We start from the raw sequence: 22,008 nt of genomic DNA on the forward strand, positions 1-22,008 counted from the left end.
GGAGAAATAGAGAAAATATTGCCAAAGAACCATGTGAAGAAGTTGGAAACATGGTAAAAATATGTTTGAAAGGAGAAACCAATGAAAGAAAATGCATCCTTTACATTGTTGAACAAGTAAAGAGGAAGAATTAACAGAAGTAAAGAAGACTACATGAGAAAAAGAGTCTGGAACACCATGCAAGGAACTAGACAAAAACCATGTATGAGGAGAGAACACGAACATCACTGGATTTGGGAGGGAGAAATGAGACTGCCAGAAGAAGAAAGAAAGAAAAACCACAAGGGGAAAAACTGACTAGAGAAAGCTCAAGAATGGAATAATGCTGGGACCAATCAGAATGAAGCAATTAAAAGGACATGACATGGAACAGTTTTAAAAAAGGAGAGTATCAAGTGGAGAAGAGGATAAGCATACAAATACAGGCTGGACCACTCCTGACTGAGTGCAACCACAGTAACAGCTTAGTGATGCAAAATATGAAACTAAATTAGAGGAACTTTGATATTAAGGTGAGTGGCAAAAGCATCCAGGAGAAAAGTATCTATCTATGAGAATAGCTACTAGAACACCTAAGGAGCAAGAGGCCATTCCACCAGGAGAGTCTTGTTGGGAGAAGAAAGCTAATCAGCAACAAGATTCAGGGTGCCTAGAATGTAACAGGCAATAAGCTAAACTTCCCCTCCTCAAAAGAGATCAACTGAGAACAAAGCAAATATGACACCATGCCCTTTCAACAACTGATATAAGTAACAATGATCAATTGTCAACAATGGATCATGACAAGGAACCAGCAGACAACTAGAAGGAAACGATCCAATGACAAACAAAGAGTCAGGAACTACAAGAGATTGATCATGGAGAGTTGATTCAATCACAGAATGCCCATCTCCTTAGAGTCCAAATGCACCCCCCTTCCCTATCAAAGATGCATCTATAAACAAATGAAGATCTAAAAAAGGAGAAAGAAGAATGCAAGCCCAAATGTTGTCTCTTTCAAGCCACCAGGCATTGTTGACCTGCAAGGAAAAATGGAGCTCAAGGGATTCTGAGTAAGGCTCCATTGATCATGAAGCACCTACTGAAGATGACACATGTTCAAAACCCCAAGGAATGAGAGATTCCATGAAAGCTGAAGTCCAACAGAAAATTAGAGCTTCTTGTAGAGTAAAAGATGAAGTTGACAACAAGTGCTCCATGTCCTACAAATGAAGTTTGGCCCTACTGAGATAATTGAAAAACACCCACAAATGAGTAAAGTATTAAGGGAAGATTAGATGCAACTTCTCCAGTTTGATAAGCCACCCAAACATTCTATCTCATGACTCATGAAAAAGGAGATGAGTATGATCTCAAGTTCTTCTTGAAAAAGAGTCAGTTGTCAATGTAATGGTAAAACCACAATCCTAAGTCGTGTAGGCTCTGAACATCCAACACAAGACATGCAACTAATGCCAAACCAAATGGTAAAGCAGAACATGGAATTAAAACACCTGATCCATGTGAACAAACTGAAAGTATCATCTGGACATAAGAGAAATAGGAGTATACAAGTAAGCATCAGAGATGTCAGCCTTAGTGATCCAAAGTACTGGAGTGAGAGAACATCTAAGGTTGATAAAAGACTCTAAGGTGAAATAAGGGAGATTAATGAAGCAGTTTAGGTTTGAGAGATTGATATAAGGATACCATTAATTAGTCTTCTTGAGGATGATGAGCAGAATGGAAATAAAAGTCATCTGGTAGGGTAGCAAAGAGGATCATAACATATTCACCTATGGTTCAGTAGGAGAGAAGGAAACCCAAACCTTTTGATCTATGAATGAGACGCACGAAAGTAAGGTGATAAACTTGCACAAATGTTTCCAATCCAGGAACCTGACACGTGGATGATTAATAAAGATATCTCTGTAATGGAAACTAAACCACTCAAAACCATTCTAAAAGAATTACTCTCAGCACAGTAACATCCTAAATATATTAAAATAATGCATGAAATTTTATGTTGGTTCAGCTCTAAATCCAAATCCCAACCACTGGGAAACAATATCCATGTAAGACAATGATGAGAGGTCACAAATTAAATGGAGAACTGCAATTATGAAGGCTCACTTCAAAGCTACAACATTCCCTATACAGAGATGGAGCATCAGACTGAAGAACATCTGTTCATATATACCAGCAGAATACCACCAGGTACTCAACTGAATGGTTTTAATATTGTTTGTTATTATATATCAATATAACATTAAGAAGGATTCCTCCACAGTCTAACACTCCAGCAGCTTGGTAGTAGTAAGGACTCCCATATCCCACTAGAAGAAAGATGGGAAAAGAATGTAGTGGAGAATTCAAAAGAACAGCAAAACCAGAGAGATAGAGACAGTGCAATGGGCTACCACAAAAATCCTATTTTGAAAAGAAAACCATACCTAATTTATTCAATTTAAAGCATGTCAGGGATGGGCAGGTATCCCATTTTGCTTTACCTGTGAAGTCTATGGGTAAATACAGTCTAGGATAGGCACATTAACAAAGCAAATATATTGCAACAAAGACCTACAAGTGATCATGTGGAACATGCCATCTAAAGAGTAAGTATTTTATGGTCATGGAAATTACAAATATGCAGTCAACATTGTCTGACAGCACAGATTTAATTATTTGAAGCTCCTGAAAAAAGTATGTATGTATGTATGTATACACACACACACACAGACTACAGATAACCTACCCAGTCACAGTCTCAGTGAAGTCTCATGAATGGCTACAGGTTGAAGACAATAACCAGTTTATGAAGAAACAGCAATCTAATGCATATAGTGAGATATGAACATATGTGGTCTAGTTAATATGCTAAATTGAAGAATTTCCTCCAAGAGATGATGGAGATGAGATGCCAGAAAAAAAGGTAAGGTGCCCCATCTGATGAGAAACCATCTGGAACAAATTACAAGAAGGAGACTACAAGAAAGAATAAGGAAATCAAATGAAAAGCCAGTCACATTAGAAGGTAAAAGGTCATAATAGAGGATATCTGCCAAGAAATTAATGGGCAGGAACAAACACCATGGAAGGAAGCAGTATAAACAACATAAAAAATGAAGAGCACATACAAAGACATAGTAGCCTATCTCGATCCAACCAAGGATGGGAAGTGAAAGAAAGGAAAAATTGGCAAAATGGAGGAATAACCCTCATGAGCTGCTGAAAGTTTGTGATGGAAAGCTTAATCCAAATAAAGGAGAATACATGTGGAATGATATAGGTTAACAGGAGAAGAAAATGAGTCATAAAAGATATGTAAAAAATTAAGTATGAGGGCAGAGGTTCAAATGGAGATAAATTTAGGCAATGGAAAAGCACATTCACATTCCAATCCAGAAAGATTGCATACTGAGGAGTGTGAATCTGAAAGGAACACAATAACAGGGTAAAGATAGGAAAGGTAAAATATTTATGGCACCTGGTAAAAAGTGTGAGATTTGGCAATCTGATAACCTGCAATCAAGGAGACAGAAGTCTCCTGATCATACAACCAAATGAATAAATCTTTCTGAGGAGGAACAGTGAGTCAAGAAAAGAAAACCCCTGAATCCAGGACCAATTGTGGAAAAACATTCTATTTAGATTGATAAAAATCCGTAGAAAAACGGAAACTGGAACAAGCTAAAACAGAAGTGACCCACCTCAACAAACTAGAACACCTTGCCAGGGACTGGATAAAAACCAGATCTGAACATGATGGGTTGGATAAAACACTGATGACTAAGACTGACATAGAAGTGATGAAGTTAGAGGAAGAGGGATAAATTGTAACTGAAATAGCCATGGAAATGATAGTTGTGATGGCAAGTAAGGAGCTATCAGAAGGACTTAATGCAGAGTGGTGTGGATGATCAATATTACACTGGGAAGAATATAGATGCAATAATAAATATATAGGTATTTGTTGGTCCAATCATGATTAAATGCATCAACAACCAAAGCAAGAAGATGAGAAACTAAAGACCAAGGCATAAGTAACTTGGTACTGAAAGATGTGGCAAACACATCAAGGTGAAGAGTACCCAACTGAAGCTGTAAAACAAGATGGTCAATAGATAGAAAAATCTATTTGCAACAAGGATGGTTGCACCTGAAACATGGTACATAAGGAGATGAAGACCAAGTACATAACCCCCATTCATAAAAAAAAAAAAAAAAAGATTCAACCAGAAAGCAAGTAAGAACAGGTGCCATATTGGTGATTGACATAAGTCGCCACTGTAGAAAATGTCAGAATGGATCGTAACCAGATGATTTCTGGCAAGATGAAGAAAATTATCCAAAGCATAACATATGGCCAGGAGCTCCATGATGTTGATACAATAAGATCTTTGGGCCATAGACTACCAACCTAAAGCTTTCTGATAAGTGACCTATATCTCCAGCCTTGTAGGAAGCATCCATGAAGATATACAAATCCAGATAAGAAGCAAGAAGTGGAAGACCCATTGATGTATCCAATGCAGTTCATCAACAAGAAAAGGAGGAGGAAAAACAGAGCCTTTAATGGATTCTGCACAAGATTCCACTGGCTGTGCAGAGTCCACTCAAGAGATCTCACATGTGCTCAACCCAAGAGGATAAAGACTTACGTAGAAGATCACGTCTACAGAAGTGACAGGGCCTTTTTTTTTTTTTATTAAACACAAAGCTGCACAAAGTGCTATCTGTGTTCTGTTCAACAAAGATATTGAAATCTGATTTCTATTGTTGTAAGTCTGCATACTTACCACTTTGTTATTTGGGGTTAAAATGAAAGCTCCAATAAATGAAATCAAAGAAAAGGTTGAACCCAAATGAGTTGAGTGTTTAAAAAGATACACAAATGGACAAAATATTGGATAGATATAAAGAATGACTTCTTTAATTTGATTAACCAACCCACATGTGCTACCTTTGGGAGAAGTAGATGAATATGATAGGTGGACTCCCATCTGAAACAAGCTAACAGAAGCTAGTTGTCCATATAATATTGTAAAAGTGACCTCAGAGTATGCAAATATTAAAAAAAGTCCTGACCACTTCAAAAAAAAGAAAAAGACACACAGGACCAATGCAAACCTGAAGAGCAGGGTGCAAAATTAAGAAACTATCACAAGATGACTAAATGGAAGACAGCTCCTTGACAGAAGAGATACTGAAACATGCAAGTTTGCATTTGCAACTTCTACTTTGGTCATCCACAAACCTGTGGAAAAAGCCCACCTAAGGATGAGAAAGAACTCCATGGTAAATTAAGATAGAATGAAAAACTGATTAAGATGAAACAAATCAATCACATGCCATTAGTGCATGGTTTTCTTGAGCATCACAAACAAACTGGAATAAAAACGTGGAGAAGGACGAGCAAGAGGTTTGATGGCATCCTAGGAGAGAGATCTTGTACTGCTTGGACAGAAAAGTGGTAGTAGATTCCTGATGCAACAGAAAGGATATGTGTACACAATATAACAGAGGAGCAAAAAGGAAGTGAATTATTTTGGTATTATCATCAGTTTCACTGACACTGTTACCAATGCATCCTTCTGCATTGAATAATACAAAGATAGGAGGAATCCCTGAAGGTAAGAACAGGTAAGGGGTGGGATAAGAAATAGTAACAGGGGTTTATCTAGACTCTGAATAAAACAAACAATTCACTAAAGAAAAAGTTGTTTGTTGTCTCACCAATTCCACACAGGATTTCAAAGTCTCAGGAATATTCCCTGAAAACATACTACTACAGAAAATGAGCCATATACGAGTCCCAGAGATAAGATGTCAGTAAACGAAAACCTGAGACAAAACAGTATCTCTCTCCAAGTGATTCCAACAACAGAAAAACCATATATGCAAGGAAAAGCCCACAGAAGACAAACATACCAACATGGATGTAATTAAGGAGAGGATATCCCTCAGAATTTCAGTGAACAGCCTCAGAAAGGAGGTGGATGGTAAACAAGTAGGCAGGATAAGATGTAAGCAGGAAAATTGGGTGTATGATATAAGAATGGAATGATAAGGGTCCACCCCCACAAAATTGATTCCAACTGTTGAAAATCTATAAACGAACACTCAGCCTAATGGTAGAACAAACTAAACTGATTTGAAGCCTGCAGAGGACAAGGCATGTTAGAACCACCAAGGGAAAATCAATTACTAAAAAGAATGGATATTATGTAACAAAAAAGGAAGGGGATCATATAAAATTGAAAAAGTAGATAAAACAGTAAATACCTGATTAAAAAATGTCTAATAAAAAAAGCAGTAACAAGCCTAGCTGATTCTACAATAGAGGCATAGAAAAATGCCGTAAATCAGATGGAGAGAAAAGACTGTCAAAACCTGGTCAATTTAAACATGTCTGGCATGCTCAGGAGAAATAGGAGCAATATCAGGAGGAGACTGGCTTATATAGCAATCAATCTCATGGTGGAAGAGAGCCAAAACATAAGCCTATAGATGAGTTCTTCCCACCTGTAACTTATGTGAGTGTCCTAGTAGAAGATATGATCTCCAAAGAGGTAACCTTACATCACAATTCATTGTGTAACAATGAATAATTAAACACAACCATTTGATGAAAAAAAAAGAACAACAAAAAACTAGGAAAATAAGTTCATTTTTTTTAACTTTTAAAAGAAAAAAAAAGAAAAATGAATCCACTTTGGAATCAATAATTAAAAAATGCATTACATTGAACTACAAAAACACAACTAAAAGGCACAAGAAAAAATGTTTTCACACAGGTGTTGCCAGATGAGAAGTGACAGTTTGTTAGAATCAGAGAGAATCATGTGTCAAGAGAGTGCATAACACCTCTACTGGTGGAGGACAGTTTCATGATGATTTACATGAGATACAGTGGAATCATTTGACTGTCAGGTACACAGGAGCTCAAGATATGAACCAAAATGGCTATTTATGTGAGCAAAAGTAATGTCCCATATTAGAAGCAAATTTCTTTCGTAAATAATTAAATCACTTGATGCAGCATCACAGTAAAATTTCAAACCAAGTTTTGTATGAAAACTAAAGATAACAGTTGAAAATCAAGAAATAAAAGATATATTTCAAGTGTTGATAGGTTCTTAGTAAAAATGCTTATACTTTGAAATGGTTAGAAAAATCCCACAAAAAATTGATAAGTATGTTGTTTTATTTAAAAGGTAAAACTCTTCCCTCCACAGCCGAGCAGAAATTAAAATATTAACTTTTGTTTTCATTAATATTACACCAAATAAGTTTGAGAAAATGAAAAAAATATTGACTCTTAAAATATTTTAGTGTTAGAACAGTTTATATACTTAGAATTAACACACAAGTTTGTGGCAAACATATGAAAAAGGTAGAGAAAGTCTCCCAGCCACAATAATTTAGGATTAAGTTATTTTGATTATCATATATATTTGTACATGAAAATGTATCCAATATACAAGATGATACAAACCTGTAATAATTTGAAAATAATATAATTATTAACATTTGGCCAGTTTCTACTTACAAATTTCCACAATGTTACTTCACTAAAAGTAATGAATTTTGTTGATGAAAACAAACATTACTTCACTACCTTTTGAAACATGTTCAATATAAAGTTAAATTATCACCTTAAAAGCATCAATAATAAAATGTATAAAAAACGACTAGTTTCAGTTGTAGCCCTACATAATGTGTTAGGTGAATACTTCTTTCACTGTTGTAAATAAAATTACTTTTCAAAACATGCAAAAATAAATACCTGGTATTTGACAAACAATACTGATGTCCCTAAATAAAAGAGAGAAATGTTAGAACTCACTAAATGGAGTATTTATGTTCAACATTTTTCCAACATATGATTAATGCATGTTTCAAATTATATAAAATGTTGTTAGAGATGTATATGTTGAGAAAATGTCATTCAAAATGGGAGCAACCCAGGTTGTTGTAAAGGTAAGATTCTGGCTAGACCTCTACTGTAGCTTCACTGATAAATGTATATATATATATATATACATACATATATATATATATTGTTTTGTTTTTTACTTGCAATTTCCCACTGCTTTTAACTTTAATAATAAAACTAATCACAAAACCTACAATATCATAAGTAGTTCAGCTGGGTTAATTCAAGAATTTCAAAGCTTAATATCTTTGTTTTTTGTAATGTGATTGAAAAATATTAAATTTTGTAATTTAAATCAAATAGTTAAAGTTATGTATAGAAAAAGAATTATAAACTCTACATCTAAACATACATTTTAGCATTTGTAAACAGGGCGCCTTTTTGTAATTCAAGTAATCACTTACTCAGTCATAGCACCTGAATTTTTATTTATTTTGAACATCAACAATCCAAGAACATAATTTTCATGTGTATTATAATTTCTAAACAATTGCATTTTTTCTCTCAATTCTGTAATGAGCATTTTCTTCATGTGTATACACTCATATTTCAAAATATTTGTGCAGTTAACTTACCTGTTACATTTTGAGAAACTGATGAAGTATCACTGAATTCATCTTCTTCCACTGTGTTAATAACCTTCTGTTGAAATATTTCTTTCTTAGCACTAGGTATTGAAGATACAGATATCAAAGAAAGATGTTCCTTTTCAGTAAAGTTACTAATTGGTTTTTTAGGCACATTTCGTTGAGGACTAGTTACAAGTGATTTGGAAAATTCATTAAACTGCACTGTTTTTGTTAACTTATCTGGCAACTTCCGAGTTAAAAAACTTAGTGAACAGTTAAACAATGATGGCACATACAGCATCACAGAATTATCTTTATTTACAAATTTAGCAATTAATTCTTTTATACTGTCACAATGGAAATTTGACAAATGGAAACTATCACTGCCACCTCTGTTTGTAGAGTTCTCAAAATAAGATACACATGTATAAGGTTTAAGTTCTTCAAAACCAGCTTTATTTTTATCTACACAATAGATTAATTTCCTGTTTACATTTAAAGAGCTGGTAGGTATTGATAATTCAGTACAATCTTCATTCCTTTTGCAGTGATTGACACAAGTTGAATTAATGGGTATAGCCTGAGCATCATGGAGAGGGACCAAGTTACCCAGGTTGTTTTGATAGTAACATGTACATTTATCTTTCATTGTATTTGTTTGCAGAACACTCTCACAGAATGACAGAACAGGTATAGATTCTGAACAATCATCAGATATTGGTCTTACAGGTTTTGTTTGAGAGCTAATAACCGAGATTGATTTCACAGGTGTTTTTTGCAAACTATTCATAGATGTAGGCTTTTTGAATCTAACTTCAGGAATGTTTAGAGATAAAACATCAGCACAACTTCTTGACCTACATTTATTTGTATCAGGCCCTTGCAAACACATCCCAGAAATACTTGATATTTCTGATGAATCTTGATAAATGCTCTTCCATTCTTGTGCAACAATATATTTTTCAAAAGATTTTGGCTGGGTGTATGATACTAGTGAGATATTATGATCATCATCCTTTTCATCAAGACTACACACTGACTGGGATTCCAGAAACAAATCAGTATTAAGAATGATTTTGCTATCACCGTACTTATCAAGTACCTGTGTTTCATGTATTGGTCGAACATTCTGTGATGGAAGATCATGTCTGAGCATAGGAAAACGTTGTTGCTCCTGCAAACTTTTATTCTTATTTCTTGATGTGAAACTCCTTTGTAAAAGTCTATTATCTTTTATATTTTCTACATCAGAAAAGTTAACTTGGTCAAATCCAGAATTACAAGATTCCCAGCCATGTATAGCTACATGTTTATTGCTCCCTCTTACTGCTGTTTCAATTCTTTTAGGAAATACTGCTTTCCTTTTAAATTGTGGTTCAACATCCTCTAGAATAGGTGACTCTGAATCTTCAAACCAGTGACATAACTACAAAACAAAAACAAACAATTTTAATAGTTATAATGATACATTGAAATGAAACTTGATTTATTTTATCAGTTTTAACGAAATTTATATGACTAAAATGTTTACAAAATCAGTGTCAGTAATTCTACTATAAATAGAACAAATGTTTACTTGTACATGCACACACTGTGTATATGCATTTCATGAAATTTAAATTTGAAATTTAAAACAACTAAATTTCCATTACATCTAGAAGAAAAGTTAATTATTTTGACAGTTATTTTTAGTACATAATCAGCCATGGTTAATTTACACAGTTAGCACTTTGTACAAGTCTATTATTTTTCATATTTTCTACATCAGAAAATTTAACTTGGTCAAATCTAAAATTACAAGATTCTCAGCCATGTATAGCTATGTGTTTATTTTTAACTCATACAGCTGTTTTAATTCTTTTAGGAAATACTGGTTATTTTACATAGTAAGTACTTAGTACAGGGTTCAAAATTTTCTATTTAAAGCTGGACATGCCCATTAAAAAATCAAGTTTGACTGGCACTTTCCCATCTATCACTGAACATTGTGACCAATGGTCATATTCCTAACATATCAGATACACATAGATCGTCCCCTCAAAAATAAGTGAGGCAAAAGCTGTGTATGCACAGCCCAAAGATTTTGCTTAAAAGTATATTCTATAATGAGTGGAAAATAATTTGCAAAATTTAAGATTTAATTTAAGACAAAAAAAGCAAATTTTAAAAAAACCATCGTAAACGCTCACAAAATGTGCTTTTTAAGTCACCTTATCCGTGCCGTCCCAGATAGTCACGTGACTGCCAAACATTCACGACAATCTGACCATGGCGTCTGATACTAAAAAAACGGGGAAAGTTTCATGATCTATTTCAGTTTGGCAAGACTAATGAATCAGAAGACAATACTATGGAACCCCGAGTGAAAAAACTCAAGCTTGTTGACCCAAGCCCAAGTGTTAAAGCAAAAACTGTTACTGCTAGTACTGGCGCTAAGCCTACTCGTCGTTTCCAGGATGAATGGAATAGAGGCCAACCATGGCTGGAGTATGATGACGCGACCAGACTGATGTTTCGCTAGTGGAAGGCAGAACACCTTCATAACAGGATCTTCCAACCCGAGAGCAAGTGCTGTTAAGGAGCATGAAAACAGTCACACCCACAGTCTAAGTTGTCAAGCTAAGACAGCAAAAGCAACACCTGATTTAACTCCCCATGATGAAAGAATTGAGTAAACTTAACCAGACTGAGAAAGATCATTTGCTTGTGCTGTTCAGGACTACCCTTTATATGGCTTTGAATGCCAAACCATTCAGCGATTTTCAAGAGCTTCTGTTGCTGCAGGAGCACAACTTTGGTATGAACTTAACAGAACATTATGCCAATGACAAACAAGCAGTTATCTTTACGAAGTATATTGCAGAAACAATTAGAATTAATGTCAGATCTCGTCTGCACGCCTGATTATTCTTTGGCATTATGACTGACGGCTCAACAGACACTGCCAACATTGAGCAAGAGATAGTCTATGTAAGATACTTGGACAGTGACTGTTACCCAGTATCCCACTTCCTGTGTCTGCAGTCAGTTGAGAAGGCTGATTCTAAACACTTGCCACAGGCACTTAGTTCAGGTAAAGGTTTCTTAATTACCTGGGATGAGAATTTTCTGGATTTATCCTGAATTCCTAATTAAGAAAAATTAAAATGGACAATATTTCATGTACATTTGTGTTTTAATTCAGGTTTACATAGTCATTCCATTATTAATATACATCAGTGAAAACTCAAGCAATTTTCAATTGATTTAAACCAAGAAGAACCATGTATTTACCACTGACAGAATTGGAGCTTAACCTAGCACAACTAACGTAATAGATAATGGAGCAATTGAATTTTCCAAAGTATAAATTTACATTTTTTTTATTTATTTTTTTTTAACAAAAAGTAACTAATATTGGGTACTAATTTTTTGTACTTGCAGCATTGTCTATATATGGCAAGTTTCCTGACTGGCTTGATTCAATTATATGCCTGACAGCTGATAGGGCAGCTGTCAATTTTGGCACAAATAATGGACTTGTCAACAGATTTAAGGCACAAAAACCTTATTTGATAGGGATCCACTGTGTTAGTCACAGATTGGAACTTGCAATTAAGAAGACCATCAAGGACGTCCCTTACCTTGATAATATCCAAACCTTTTTAGAAAACCTATGGAACTTTTATGACAACTCGCCACAAAACTGGGCTGGCCTCAAAGAAGCTGGTAAAGCCAACAACATTGTTGTTAGAAAGCCAACAAACGGGACAGGAACCTGGTGCATGGCCTACAAAGAGCGTGCTCTAGAGTCAGTTTCTCATAACTGGCCAGCATTAGCTGAGCATTTGTATCAAGTAAAACTGCATAACAAAGGGGAACATGGACAGAAAGCTGCAGGATTACACAGTACTTTGACAAGCCTTAAATTCATCCTGTACATGGACATACTCTTGGCAGTTCTGCCTGTTTTGACATCTCTTAGTCTCAAAATGCAAGACAATTCTGCTACTGTGAACACTGTTTCTGACAAACTCACTATTGGGCAATCTGAATCATGTTGAGAGATCCCATAAAATTGTTAAAGAGCTCACAACATGTGAACAAACTGGTAAGTGGTTACTTAGAGGAAAGGTGATTGGTGGTCACCTATTAGTGGTCAGACAAGGGCCAGAGGCTCAAAAGTGCCAAAAAAGAGACAGTTGCTCAATCCGTGGCTCATGAAACTGCCATCTTCATAGGTAAAATTGTCACGTATCTGAATGAGAGATTTGAATAATTTGATAAGGATTTTTTGGTGTCTTTCAAATATTTGAACCAAGCAACTAGCCTAAAAGCAAGGAAGCATTGCCACCTTATGGCTATAATAAACTCCAGACACTACTGGACCACTTTGGTGCTCTGCTAGAAGCTAAGGGTTTCAACATTGCAGCTGATATTTGTCAAGCTGACTTACACGAGACACTGCTCAAAGCCACAAGATTTGCCAAATCAGATGAGTCCCTAGCTAGTAGTGCAAGTGGATTGTGGACCCACATGTTAAGTCAAATCCCTCTTGAGAACAGCAAACCTTTCCCTGGATCAACAGTGTTGGCCTTGGTATGCCTCATGCAGGTGATTTCTGTCTCATCTGCTAAATCAGAACATGGATTTTCTCAGATGGTAGTTATTAAGGATGACTGGCAGTCTAAACTAATAAATGATTCTCTTAATGACTTGATGACAATAAAATCAGCTAAGAAGAAGACGTGTGATCTTGCAAGCACAGTATTACTGTGCAAGTCTGTAGAATCCTGGTGGAAGGACAGTAAGAAAACCAGACGATTTGCGAGTCCACAAGGAATTCACACACATAGAGACAACAGAGATACTGAGTCTACATCAGCTGATGTCTTAGTGCTGGATGACTAAATCTACCAGTTTGATTGATGTGTCATTTTTAATGGATGCAAGGCTTGTTGCCACTTGCTTTGAAATAATGTTTCAGTGCCATAAATAAAATGATTCTGTTTTACATAATAATTGTCTCTACTTGATTTCTTGTTTTCGGTAATGTCTGGTGACAATTTTGAGGTGTCCTGCTAAAATTTCAAATGTCTGGCAAGTTTCACTGTCCAGCAGGACACATGTCCTGCTGAAAATTTAGAATATTTCTACCTCTGTAGTATATAGTTGGATCAAATTTGACAAACTGATAAAATTATAACACTGTTCTTGGTCAATTTTGTCTTTACAAAGATGGTATTCCTTTTGCACTAGAACTCTCATACTCCACTAGAAAAAAAGGGAAAAAGAAAACTGGAAATTCTGGAGTGACTGCTACATCCAAGACCATGCAATGGATGATAACAAAACCCTATCTTGAAAAACAGACCATGTTAATTCATTCATGGCAGGAATGGACAGTTGAGACAGGTTTATTTATGAAAATATATTACAAAGTTATTGAGCCTCCAGTGATCTTGTAAAACACCCCATCTCAAACATTAGTGTCTGAAGCCATGGAAAGTGTGTGCAAATAAACAGGGCATAATGTGGATTTGTATAAAAAAAAATACCTAGTTGGCACCACTCATCACAGAGCAGAATCCAATAGTCAAATTCACAGCAGGAGCCTCTGAAAGAAAAGAAAGTATTGATAAAGGCTTGGCTAGAGTAAAAACTGCACCAAAGTCTGAAGTACAGCCACAAGTGGCAGGCAATATCCCAAGGATGCAGAAAACACAACTTTATGGAAATTATGGGAGACAAACATCTGAAAAGTGGCCCATATGCCTAACTGTAGAATCTTCTCCAAAAGCGTATTGAGATACGAAACAGGAGAAAAGGTGAGGTTGCATATTTGGTGGGAGGTAACACAAAATAACACTTTACAAAAGGGACAAAAAGGAAAAACTCAATTGGATTAAACAAGCAATCCAATTGGTAATGGTAAAGGAAGAAAGATTTCAAGAGAAAGATGGTTGCCAGGAGATAAACAGATGGGAATGGAAACCCCAAAAGGAAGCCATGAGACCAATATAACTATGAAAGGTAGATACTGAGTTGATCCTGGCCAGAATAAGAGCATAAATGAGAAATAGATATCTTGGGAAGAAAGGAAGGATCCAAATACAGCAGAAGATATGTTGGGTGGTATAGTGCAGGAGTGATGTCAATAGCAAATATATTTGACAGACACCATCAGCTGAGCAAAATGAGTAGAAAATACACCTTAATGGATTGGTGAAACAAAGAAAACAAGACTATGGGATCAAATGTAGGTAGAATAAGGGAATGGAGTACACTATTAATGTCCCAGTCCCAAAGTACTGGGTAGCTGACGTATCTGGAAAGAATGGATCAGAAGGGTAAGGACAAGGGAAATAAAAAAAGAAATTGGTACATCACCTTATGATGGGAACATGCAGATAAGCATTTCTTGGTCATTCAAAGACCCAGAGAAGAAAGCCTACTAAAAAGTAAGGTAGGATTCCACGGTGAATTATGAGGCATGAACATATTGACTGAGACAGGCCATATCGATGACTGGCCTCCAGTCCCCAGTCTTTTTTGTCAAATAGGTGAAAGTAAAACCTCTCTGCACTGCATCAAGCAGGTCTGATGGCTTGTTGTGTAAAGACATCTTGTATCATCTCAGATAGGTGCAAACACAACAACAGATCTTAAAGAGGAGAAAAGGAAACAGACACACTGGATAAGAGAGGAAGGTTAAGAAATGGGATGATGAAAACTTTTGACAATAGTCTATAAGCCCAAACATCAAAAATAAAAGGGTTCCACTAATACAAGAAGGCTGTCATGGGAACTAGCAGGTAGTTACCAATACTGTTTTGGCATGCCATGCATCACTGTGAGAAACATCAATCAGTGGCACCATGGGAAGAAAAAAACAGGCAAGTGCTGGGAAGCGGAGAGTCAAGATAAAAAAAAATAATCACTGTCATGCTTAACTCTAACTAGAACAAACTGGACACCAGATGAGAAAGGATGAAATGTTGTTTGACCAAAGAAGCCTCTACTCCAAAGATCCTGGAATGATGTCAAACATGTTAAAACAGCAAATCCAAACCTCCCACTTACTCCTTTTGATTTTGTTTTATTTTACATAATCCTTCAGTATTAATATTCTCTCTCCCTATATATATTCAACAATGCCAAATCTTAAGTAAACACAATGTAATACATCAAGCTACTGGAATTCTGAAGAGAAAATTAGCTATTGGTCAAATACTCCCATAACAAATGTAGGAGCAAAAAAGTATAATGTAGTTATTTGCACTCAGACTCTCAATAGTTCACATGCCACATAATTTTGAGTTTAAAAGTACTATTTCTTATCTGACAGTTTTCACATTGTATTTGCATAATCCCTAGAACCTCCTAAATGAATATCAAATGTTTTTAAAGTAAATGTTTGTATATTATTTTTTATATCATTAACTCTAGATATTATCATTAATATACAGTGCTATGAAATATTTAAAGCTAAGAAATAGAAATGCACCTTTTAAATATTCATAGAATATTTTAGACTTTTGAAACTTTAATTTCACATCTTTATCTTTTCATTTACAGTTTATTTTAAATTTTCCTTTCAAATTCTTTGTCTTTTATTCTTGATGTAGCTATATCAACATGCCCTCAAGTGTTCTATAGTTATTACAGAGTAATGGTTGTGCACAAATTATTTTACTTCTGCTTACACATACAAATGACACCATCTCACTTAGACATTTCCACAAGCCAAACTACAGAATGTTAAATGTATACAATCGTACTTTTAAATATGCATTTGAAAACACAAATAATACATAAATAATGAAAATATAAATCTAAAACCTAAGTGCAACCTAACTGTTTAGCAAAACAATACATATACGGCAAGAAACACTTGCAAAACACTACACATTCCTCAGGAGAACAATGTATTAAGCTTTTTTCTCTCTCATACTCCAGATGCATACACTAATAGAGGTTTGACCAATTTTCCTAGTTCATTATTTATGAATATTGCCTTTTAACCTCAAAATGTGTTTCCTGAAAATCAGAAGCTATTGCTTTGTTTTACTTCAACATGCAGCATCTTATCTCATTATATAATTGTCACTCTTCTACTTCAACTCATGGTTAACAAGAAATCTAACATGACATCCCCCTTGCTCGGATCTATGACCAATGAATGAACCTAAAATTTATGTCTCCCATAACTTTTACATCACTATTCTTATTTGTAGCAATATTAAAAACATCAAAACATTTCATAATTAAACCCTCATCTATAACCCATAGGTTTTACATCATCAAAGCAAAAAGCTGTATTTCATCTCATATATACAGCCAATCCAATCTCTTGCAAACCCACCACTCTTGTTTTTTTGCAAAACATCCTTTACAGTTTACCTTTAATGTATAGAAACCAACAGACCTAAAATTTGTGATAAAAAGCACGCTTACTACAATTTTTTTTTCTTTACATTCATCTAAATTTGCCCATTTCATTTTCAAATTTTAAGGTTTTATTCAACAGTTATTTTTTCAAATATAAATAACTTTAACAAGATAATCAAGGTAAAGCCTTTAGTTCAGGAGTTTGAAAAACCCAACAAAATGTGAAGATAATGCACTAAAATGTTTTGTTATGCTTAAAGTTAAAAGAATTGTAGTAATAAAATCGCTTTCACTAAAAATAAGCCGTTAGGGTTAAAAATCAAAGATACTCAACTTATTATTAACTACTCAACTTTTAAGATAATTAACTCACTTTTCGTTTCGTGACCCTTCTACAAAAATCAGAATCTTGCATCGCTCAATTATTCAAACTTCTTGCCAGTTAATATTACTTATTTAATCTTGTCCCATAAAGTCATATGTTTTAAATAACCTATATGAATATATTCCAATCTTCTTTCAACATACAGCAAAAGCAGTACAATGTAATGCCGACACATCACCTATCTAACTAAAATCATTTTCCGCCATTTTTTTTAAACAGCATATATTTTGTTTTGCACACGTGCTTGTCTAACAGAATCAGTGGCTTATTTTATAACAGCGTAAATCACGGTTTCAACCACGACGACTTGAAAGTGAGGTCATGACTGCTAACACCATCATTCAGTTCTCGGTGCCGAATTACACTAATTTCTGACATTACAGAGAAAAATATGGGTCAAATACAGACTTAAGTAAGAAATGGATGAAGTGCCATATTTCAAAATCATTGAGAAACTGTGGCATCGCTATCAATATTTGAAAGTATTTTCATGGATATAATGCAAAATAAAAAAAAACACGTCTGGCATCGCCAGGTGGGTTAAGGCGTGCGACTCGTAATCTGAGGGTCGCTGGTTTGCATCCCTGTTGTAGAAAATATCTCCAGTGGGATATACTTAGCGTGACAGTAACGTTGGAAGCCTTTTGGACCATTCAGATTAAATTTTTTCTCATCAAAGAACAAAACCTTTGTCCACTTTTCTGCATCCCATGTTTGGTGCTTCTCAGCAAAGTTTAACCGAGTTGTTTCGTGGTGTGGAAGGAGGCGTGGCCTTTGAAGCCGTTCACGGTTTTTAAAGCCTTTCTCTCATAGATGCCGTCTTATTGTTCTTGAGCTGCATTCTGCATCCATAAGGGCATTAATTTGGTTCCACGATCGACTGGTGTCTTACCTGATAACCCGTCGAATCCTCCTGCTCAACTCCGGCGAAATTTTCTTGAGTAGACCACGAGAAATTCTCGTTCCGTATTCCTCAGGATCTTTTAAGAAATTTGCAACAGCAGTTTTACTTCGCCCAATCTCACCAGCGATGGCAGGTTGAGAGAGACCTGGCTTTTGCAGCTCGACAATTTTGTCACATTTAAACTCTGTCAACGTTTTAGCTTTTGCCATGTTTTTACCCAATGTAACACAGGAGATGTCAGTGTGAGATGTTGACAACGCTCATGCTTGAACACAAAGGACTAAATTTCGTTACGTGTTTACCGATTAATGCTTCGTTTCAGTATGGTCTTAAGTTTTAACCAGCTAGTATTTAGACTAATTTCATAGTGTTCACATTTTCTTTATTAAATGCTAAAAAAAGTTTTTTATTTTTATTTTCCCTTTTCTTATTTTCATCTTTCGAAGCTTTACTAAAATATGTGGTTGAGTCTAACAACGCAAAATGCATATTTTTTCTTTATGTTAATTGGCCTTAAGATTTTGGCCAACAGTGTATATAATTTTCTTTACAAGTGGGTTCTCTCGTCATCACGGATTATTAATCCCACTATTCGTTGGTAAAAAAGTAGCCCAAGAGTTGGCGGTGGGTGGTGATGACTAGCTGCCTTCCCTCTAGTCTTACACTGCTAAATTAGGGACGGCTAGCACAGATAGCCCTCGAGTAGCTTTGTGCGAAATTTCAAAAAACAACAACAACAAAAAACTAAATATAGTGTAATAAACGATATTTAGCCGTAACAAGTATTAATGGCAAGTCAAGTGACATGACATGATAACTGTATCTATGAGCGATTACTGTCTTTAAATACTGTTTTTGTTTTAATTCCGCGCAAATAGCCCTTGAAGAGCTAGTTATCACCACCCACCGCCAACTCTTGGGCTACTCTTTTACCAACGAAACCAACGAATAGTGGGATTGACCGTCACATTATATCGCCCCCACGGCTGAAAGGGCAAGCATGTTTGGAGCGACGGGGATTCGAACCCGCGACCTTCAGATTACGAGTCGAATTTTTAAATACACATCCTTGTATCATATAACTTGCCATTGTAGATTACAAATCGAACGTTTGTGTGTTCAGCCGCCTTAAAAGATGTAGACATAAAAAAAAGAACATATTGCTTAATGATTGGCTTTTTCATAAGTTTTTACACGCTTAAATCGGTTTAATTGCATTTTTAAAACACTGTAAATCTATATATGATATAGGCCGGTTTCATTTACCAATTTTACATAAATATGAACACAACAGTTATTGATGACATCTAAGTCACCTTGATAGCAGCTGACTCAGGTCCACTTTTAAGACGCAACATGCACAGAAAAGTTATTCTACTGACATAATAGGTTTTTCACAAATCGAGTTGATGTATATAAACATTACCAACGGTAAGTCTATTAACTCATATTTGTGGTAAAAACCCATTCCGTCGCGTCGTAGTTGGCAGTGGGTGGTAATGATTAGCTGCCTACCCTCTTGTCTTTCATTGCTATGTTAGAGATAGCTAGCGAAGATTGCCCTTGTGTAGCTTTGAGTAAAATTTAAAACAGTCAACCAATCATGGATACAAAGAGGGGGTCCTTCCTTTCCTAGCCTGTTTGTTAGTGTAACGGATTTACTAATGGATATTCACTTTAATATCGATCTTTGTTTTAGTTAGATATATGTTTAGAAATACAAGTAATTTATATTGTTAAATATGTATTGCAAAATTCCTGCAGATTCCCTAAATTTGTAATTCTCGAGTGTAAGAACCAACAATGTACTTTCTGTGTATGTAATATACTAGTGATTTGCCAGTATTGTTGTCAAATGAGCTTTCGACAAACTCGTCAAAAGCTTGTAAGTCGACGCTGTACGGTCTAAAAAAAGAAGAAACCATTTATATTGTTGATTTGCTGCAGTTTGTATAATATAATTCTCGGAAGCTATAACTGTGATAAACACTTATCAGTCAGGAAACGTTTATAGATTTCGAACATTATAAACCATTTAACTTCATAGAATTAACATTGGACATTAGTATTTCTAGAAGGACATTAAATATCGTCGTCGGTGAAAAGTCAGCTTGTAAACCGTGTGAGACTAACCACGAATAGTGAGATAGCTAGCTACCCGTTAAGTTAATTGTACTGATATCAACTCGAAACTACTTCGCTCATCGTGAACCATCGATAAAATATTCAATTTCAGTTCAGATAGAAAGTTCACTGTTATTTGTAAGTTTGCAAAACATTTATATATAAATCACTTTTTGTAATAACTATTTATAATAATCGTCATCATAAACTGTATATTGAAATATATTTGTGTTACGAAAAAACTGTGTGTATCAATCTTGTTGGCAAATATCATGAATTTGATACATATTGACATTCAATTAACTTATTAATTAAAATTAAAATTTCCGGCTGTTTGAAATCGTAATATGTAACATAATAATAAAGTCCGAAATAATAAATACAACTTGGTGTTGTCTACTGAATGGCATCACAAACAAAAATCTATAAAAAAAGTCACTCTTTGGATATTCAAGATTCAGACAACCATTTCTATATCACGGAACAAAATTATAAAAGTTCTCTCCTTACTGTTAGAAATACATCTTTCACTAGGATTGTACGTGAGGGTTTGATTTATATCTTTATTGATGTACATTGTAAATATTTTTTGTAGTTAGGCACAAAGCTTTTTAAAAAATCCTTTATTAGATTATTTTACATGATTAATAAAAAAAAGAATAAAATTAAACTGAAATTACTTCCCATTTTAGGGTATGTTTTCTGTGCTGTGGAAGGTCTCAGTATAACTACATACAGCCCAGCAAGGCCAGGTGGGTTAAGGCGTTCGACTCGCAATCTGGGGGTCGCGGGTTCGAATCCCCGTCGCACCAAACATGTTCGCCCTTTCAGTCGTGGGGGCGTTATAATGTGACGGTTAATTTCATTATTGGTAGAAGAATAGTCCAAGAGTTGGAAGTGGGTGGTGATAACTAGCTGCCTTCCCAGTCTTACACTGCTACATTAGGGACGGCTGGCGCAGATAGCACTCGTGTAGCTTTGCGCGAAATTAGAAAACAAATAAACAATCTAGCGTAATACCTTTAACTCCTATATTGTACAACTTAGCTATCAATTTAGGGTGCAACACCGTTTCAAAAGTTTTTGCCAGATCCAGGAATATGGCCGCCGACTTCCTACTTCTGTCCAGCTGGTCAGTAATGTATGTAGTTACTTCCGATATCGTATTTTGAATACCTAAATCCTTCAAAATCCAAATTAATTATCTCATAATATTCTATTATTTTCCAAATATTTTACTAAATTTTTAAAATAATTTTCTTTAAGACTTTAGCGAGATTTGACATTATTGAAATTGACCTGTAGTTAAGCTCCCCAGTGGCAAAGTGGTATGTATGTAGGCTTATACTGCAAGAAACCAGGTTTCAATTTTTTCTTCTAATCGAAAGCATAAACCATTAATTGTCCACAGCTGTATATATTGGTGTTTCGAGTTAGAAGCAGACTGTGTTAGTTGTTGAATGGTTTTCATCACATGTAAATTCACAACACTTACCAAGTTATTTATATTAATATTTACATAATTTTTGTATAACAACCATTTAACATGGTTACAGCGTGTTAACAGCGTGTTCCATGTTTCTGTCTTAAGAAATTGGTTCAGTCGCGAGTAATTAATTACTTTAATTTTTACAATAGTGGTATTGTGGAGGTACGTACAATGGAAGCCTTGATATCCATATGTACGTATGTAGAATAGTGATCCGCAATATTAGTTTTAAGTACGATAGTTTTTTGC

The 22,008-nt window shown here is 35.1% G+C and overlaps 1 protein-coding gene across 2 annotated transcripts in view; it reads right to left on the reverse strand.

The window, feature by feature from the left end:
* LOC143256971 (uncharacterized) overlaps positions 1 to 17,513 on the reverse strand; it is a 72,489-nt gene extending 54,976 nt beyond the window's left edge. For both annotated transcript variants that reach the window (XM_076514928.1, XM_076514929.1), the window contains exons 1-2: positions 17,231 to 17,513; positions 8,494 to 9,913 (exon numbers count right to left, since the gene is read on the reverse strand). In XM_076514928.1, the coding sequence (XP_076371043.1) occupies positions 8,494 to 9,913; positions 17,231 to 17,272 (1,462 nt within the window). In that variant the 5' untranslated portion in view covers positions 17,273 to 17,513. The remainder of the gene's footprint in view (positions 1 to 8,493; positions 9,914 to 17,230) is intronic.
* Positions 17,514 to 22,008: the final 4,495 nt, after the last annotated feature.

This window comes from Tachypleus tridentatus, chromosome 7, assembly GCF_004210375.1.
Source record: "Tachypleus tridentatus isolate NWPU-2018 chromosome 7, ASM421037v1, whole genome shotgun sequence".
In the NCBI taxonomy this organism is placed as follows: domain Eukaryota; kingdom Metazoa; phylum Arthropoda; class Merostomata; order Xiphosura; family Limulidae; genus Tachypleus; species Tachypleus tridentatus.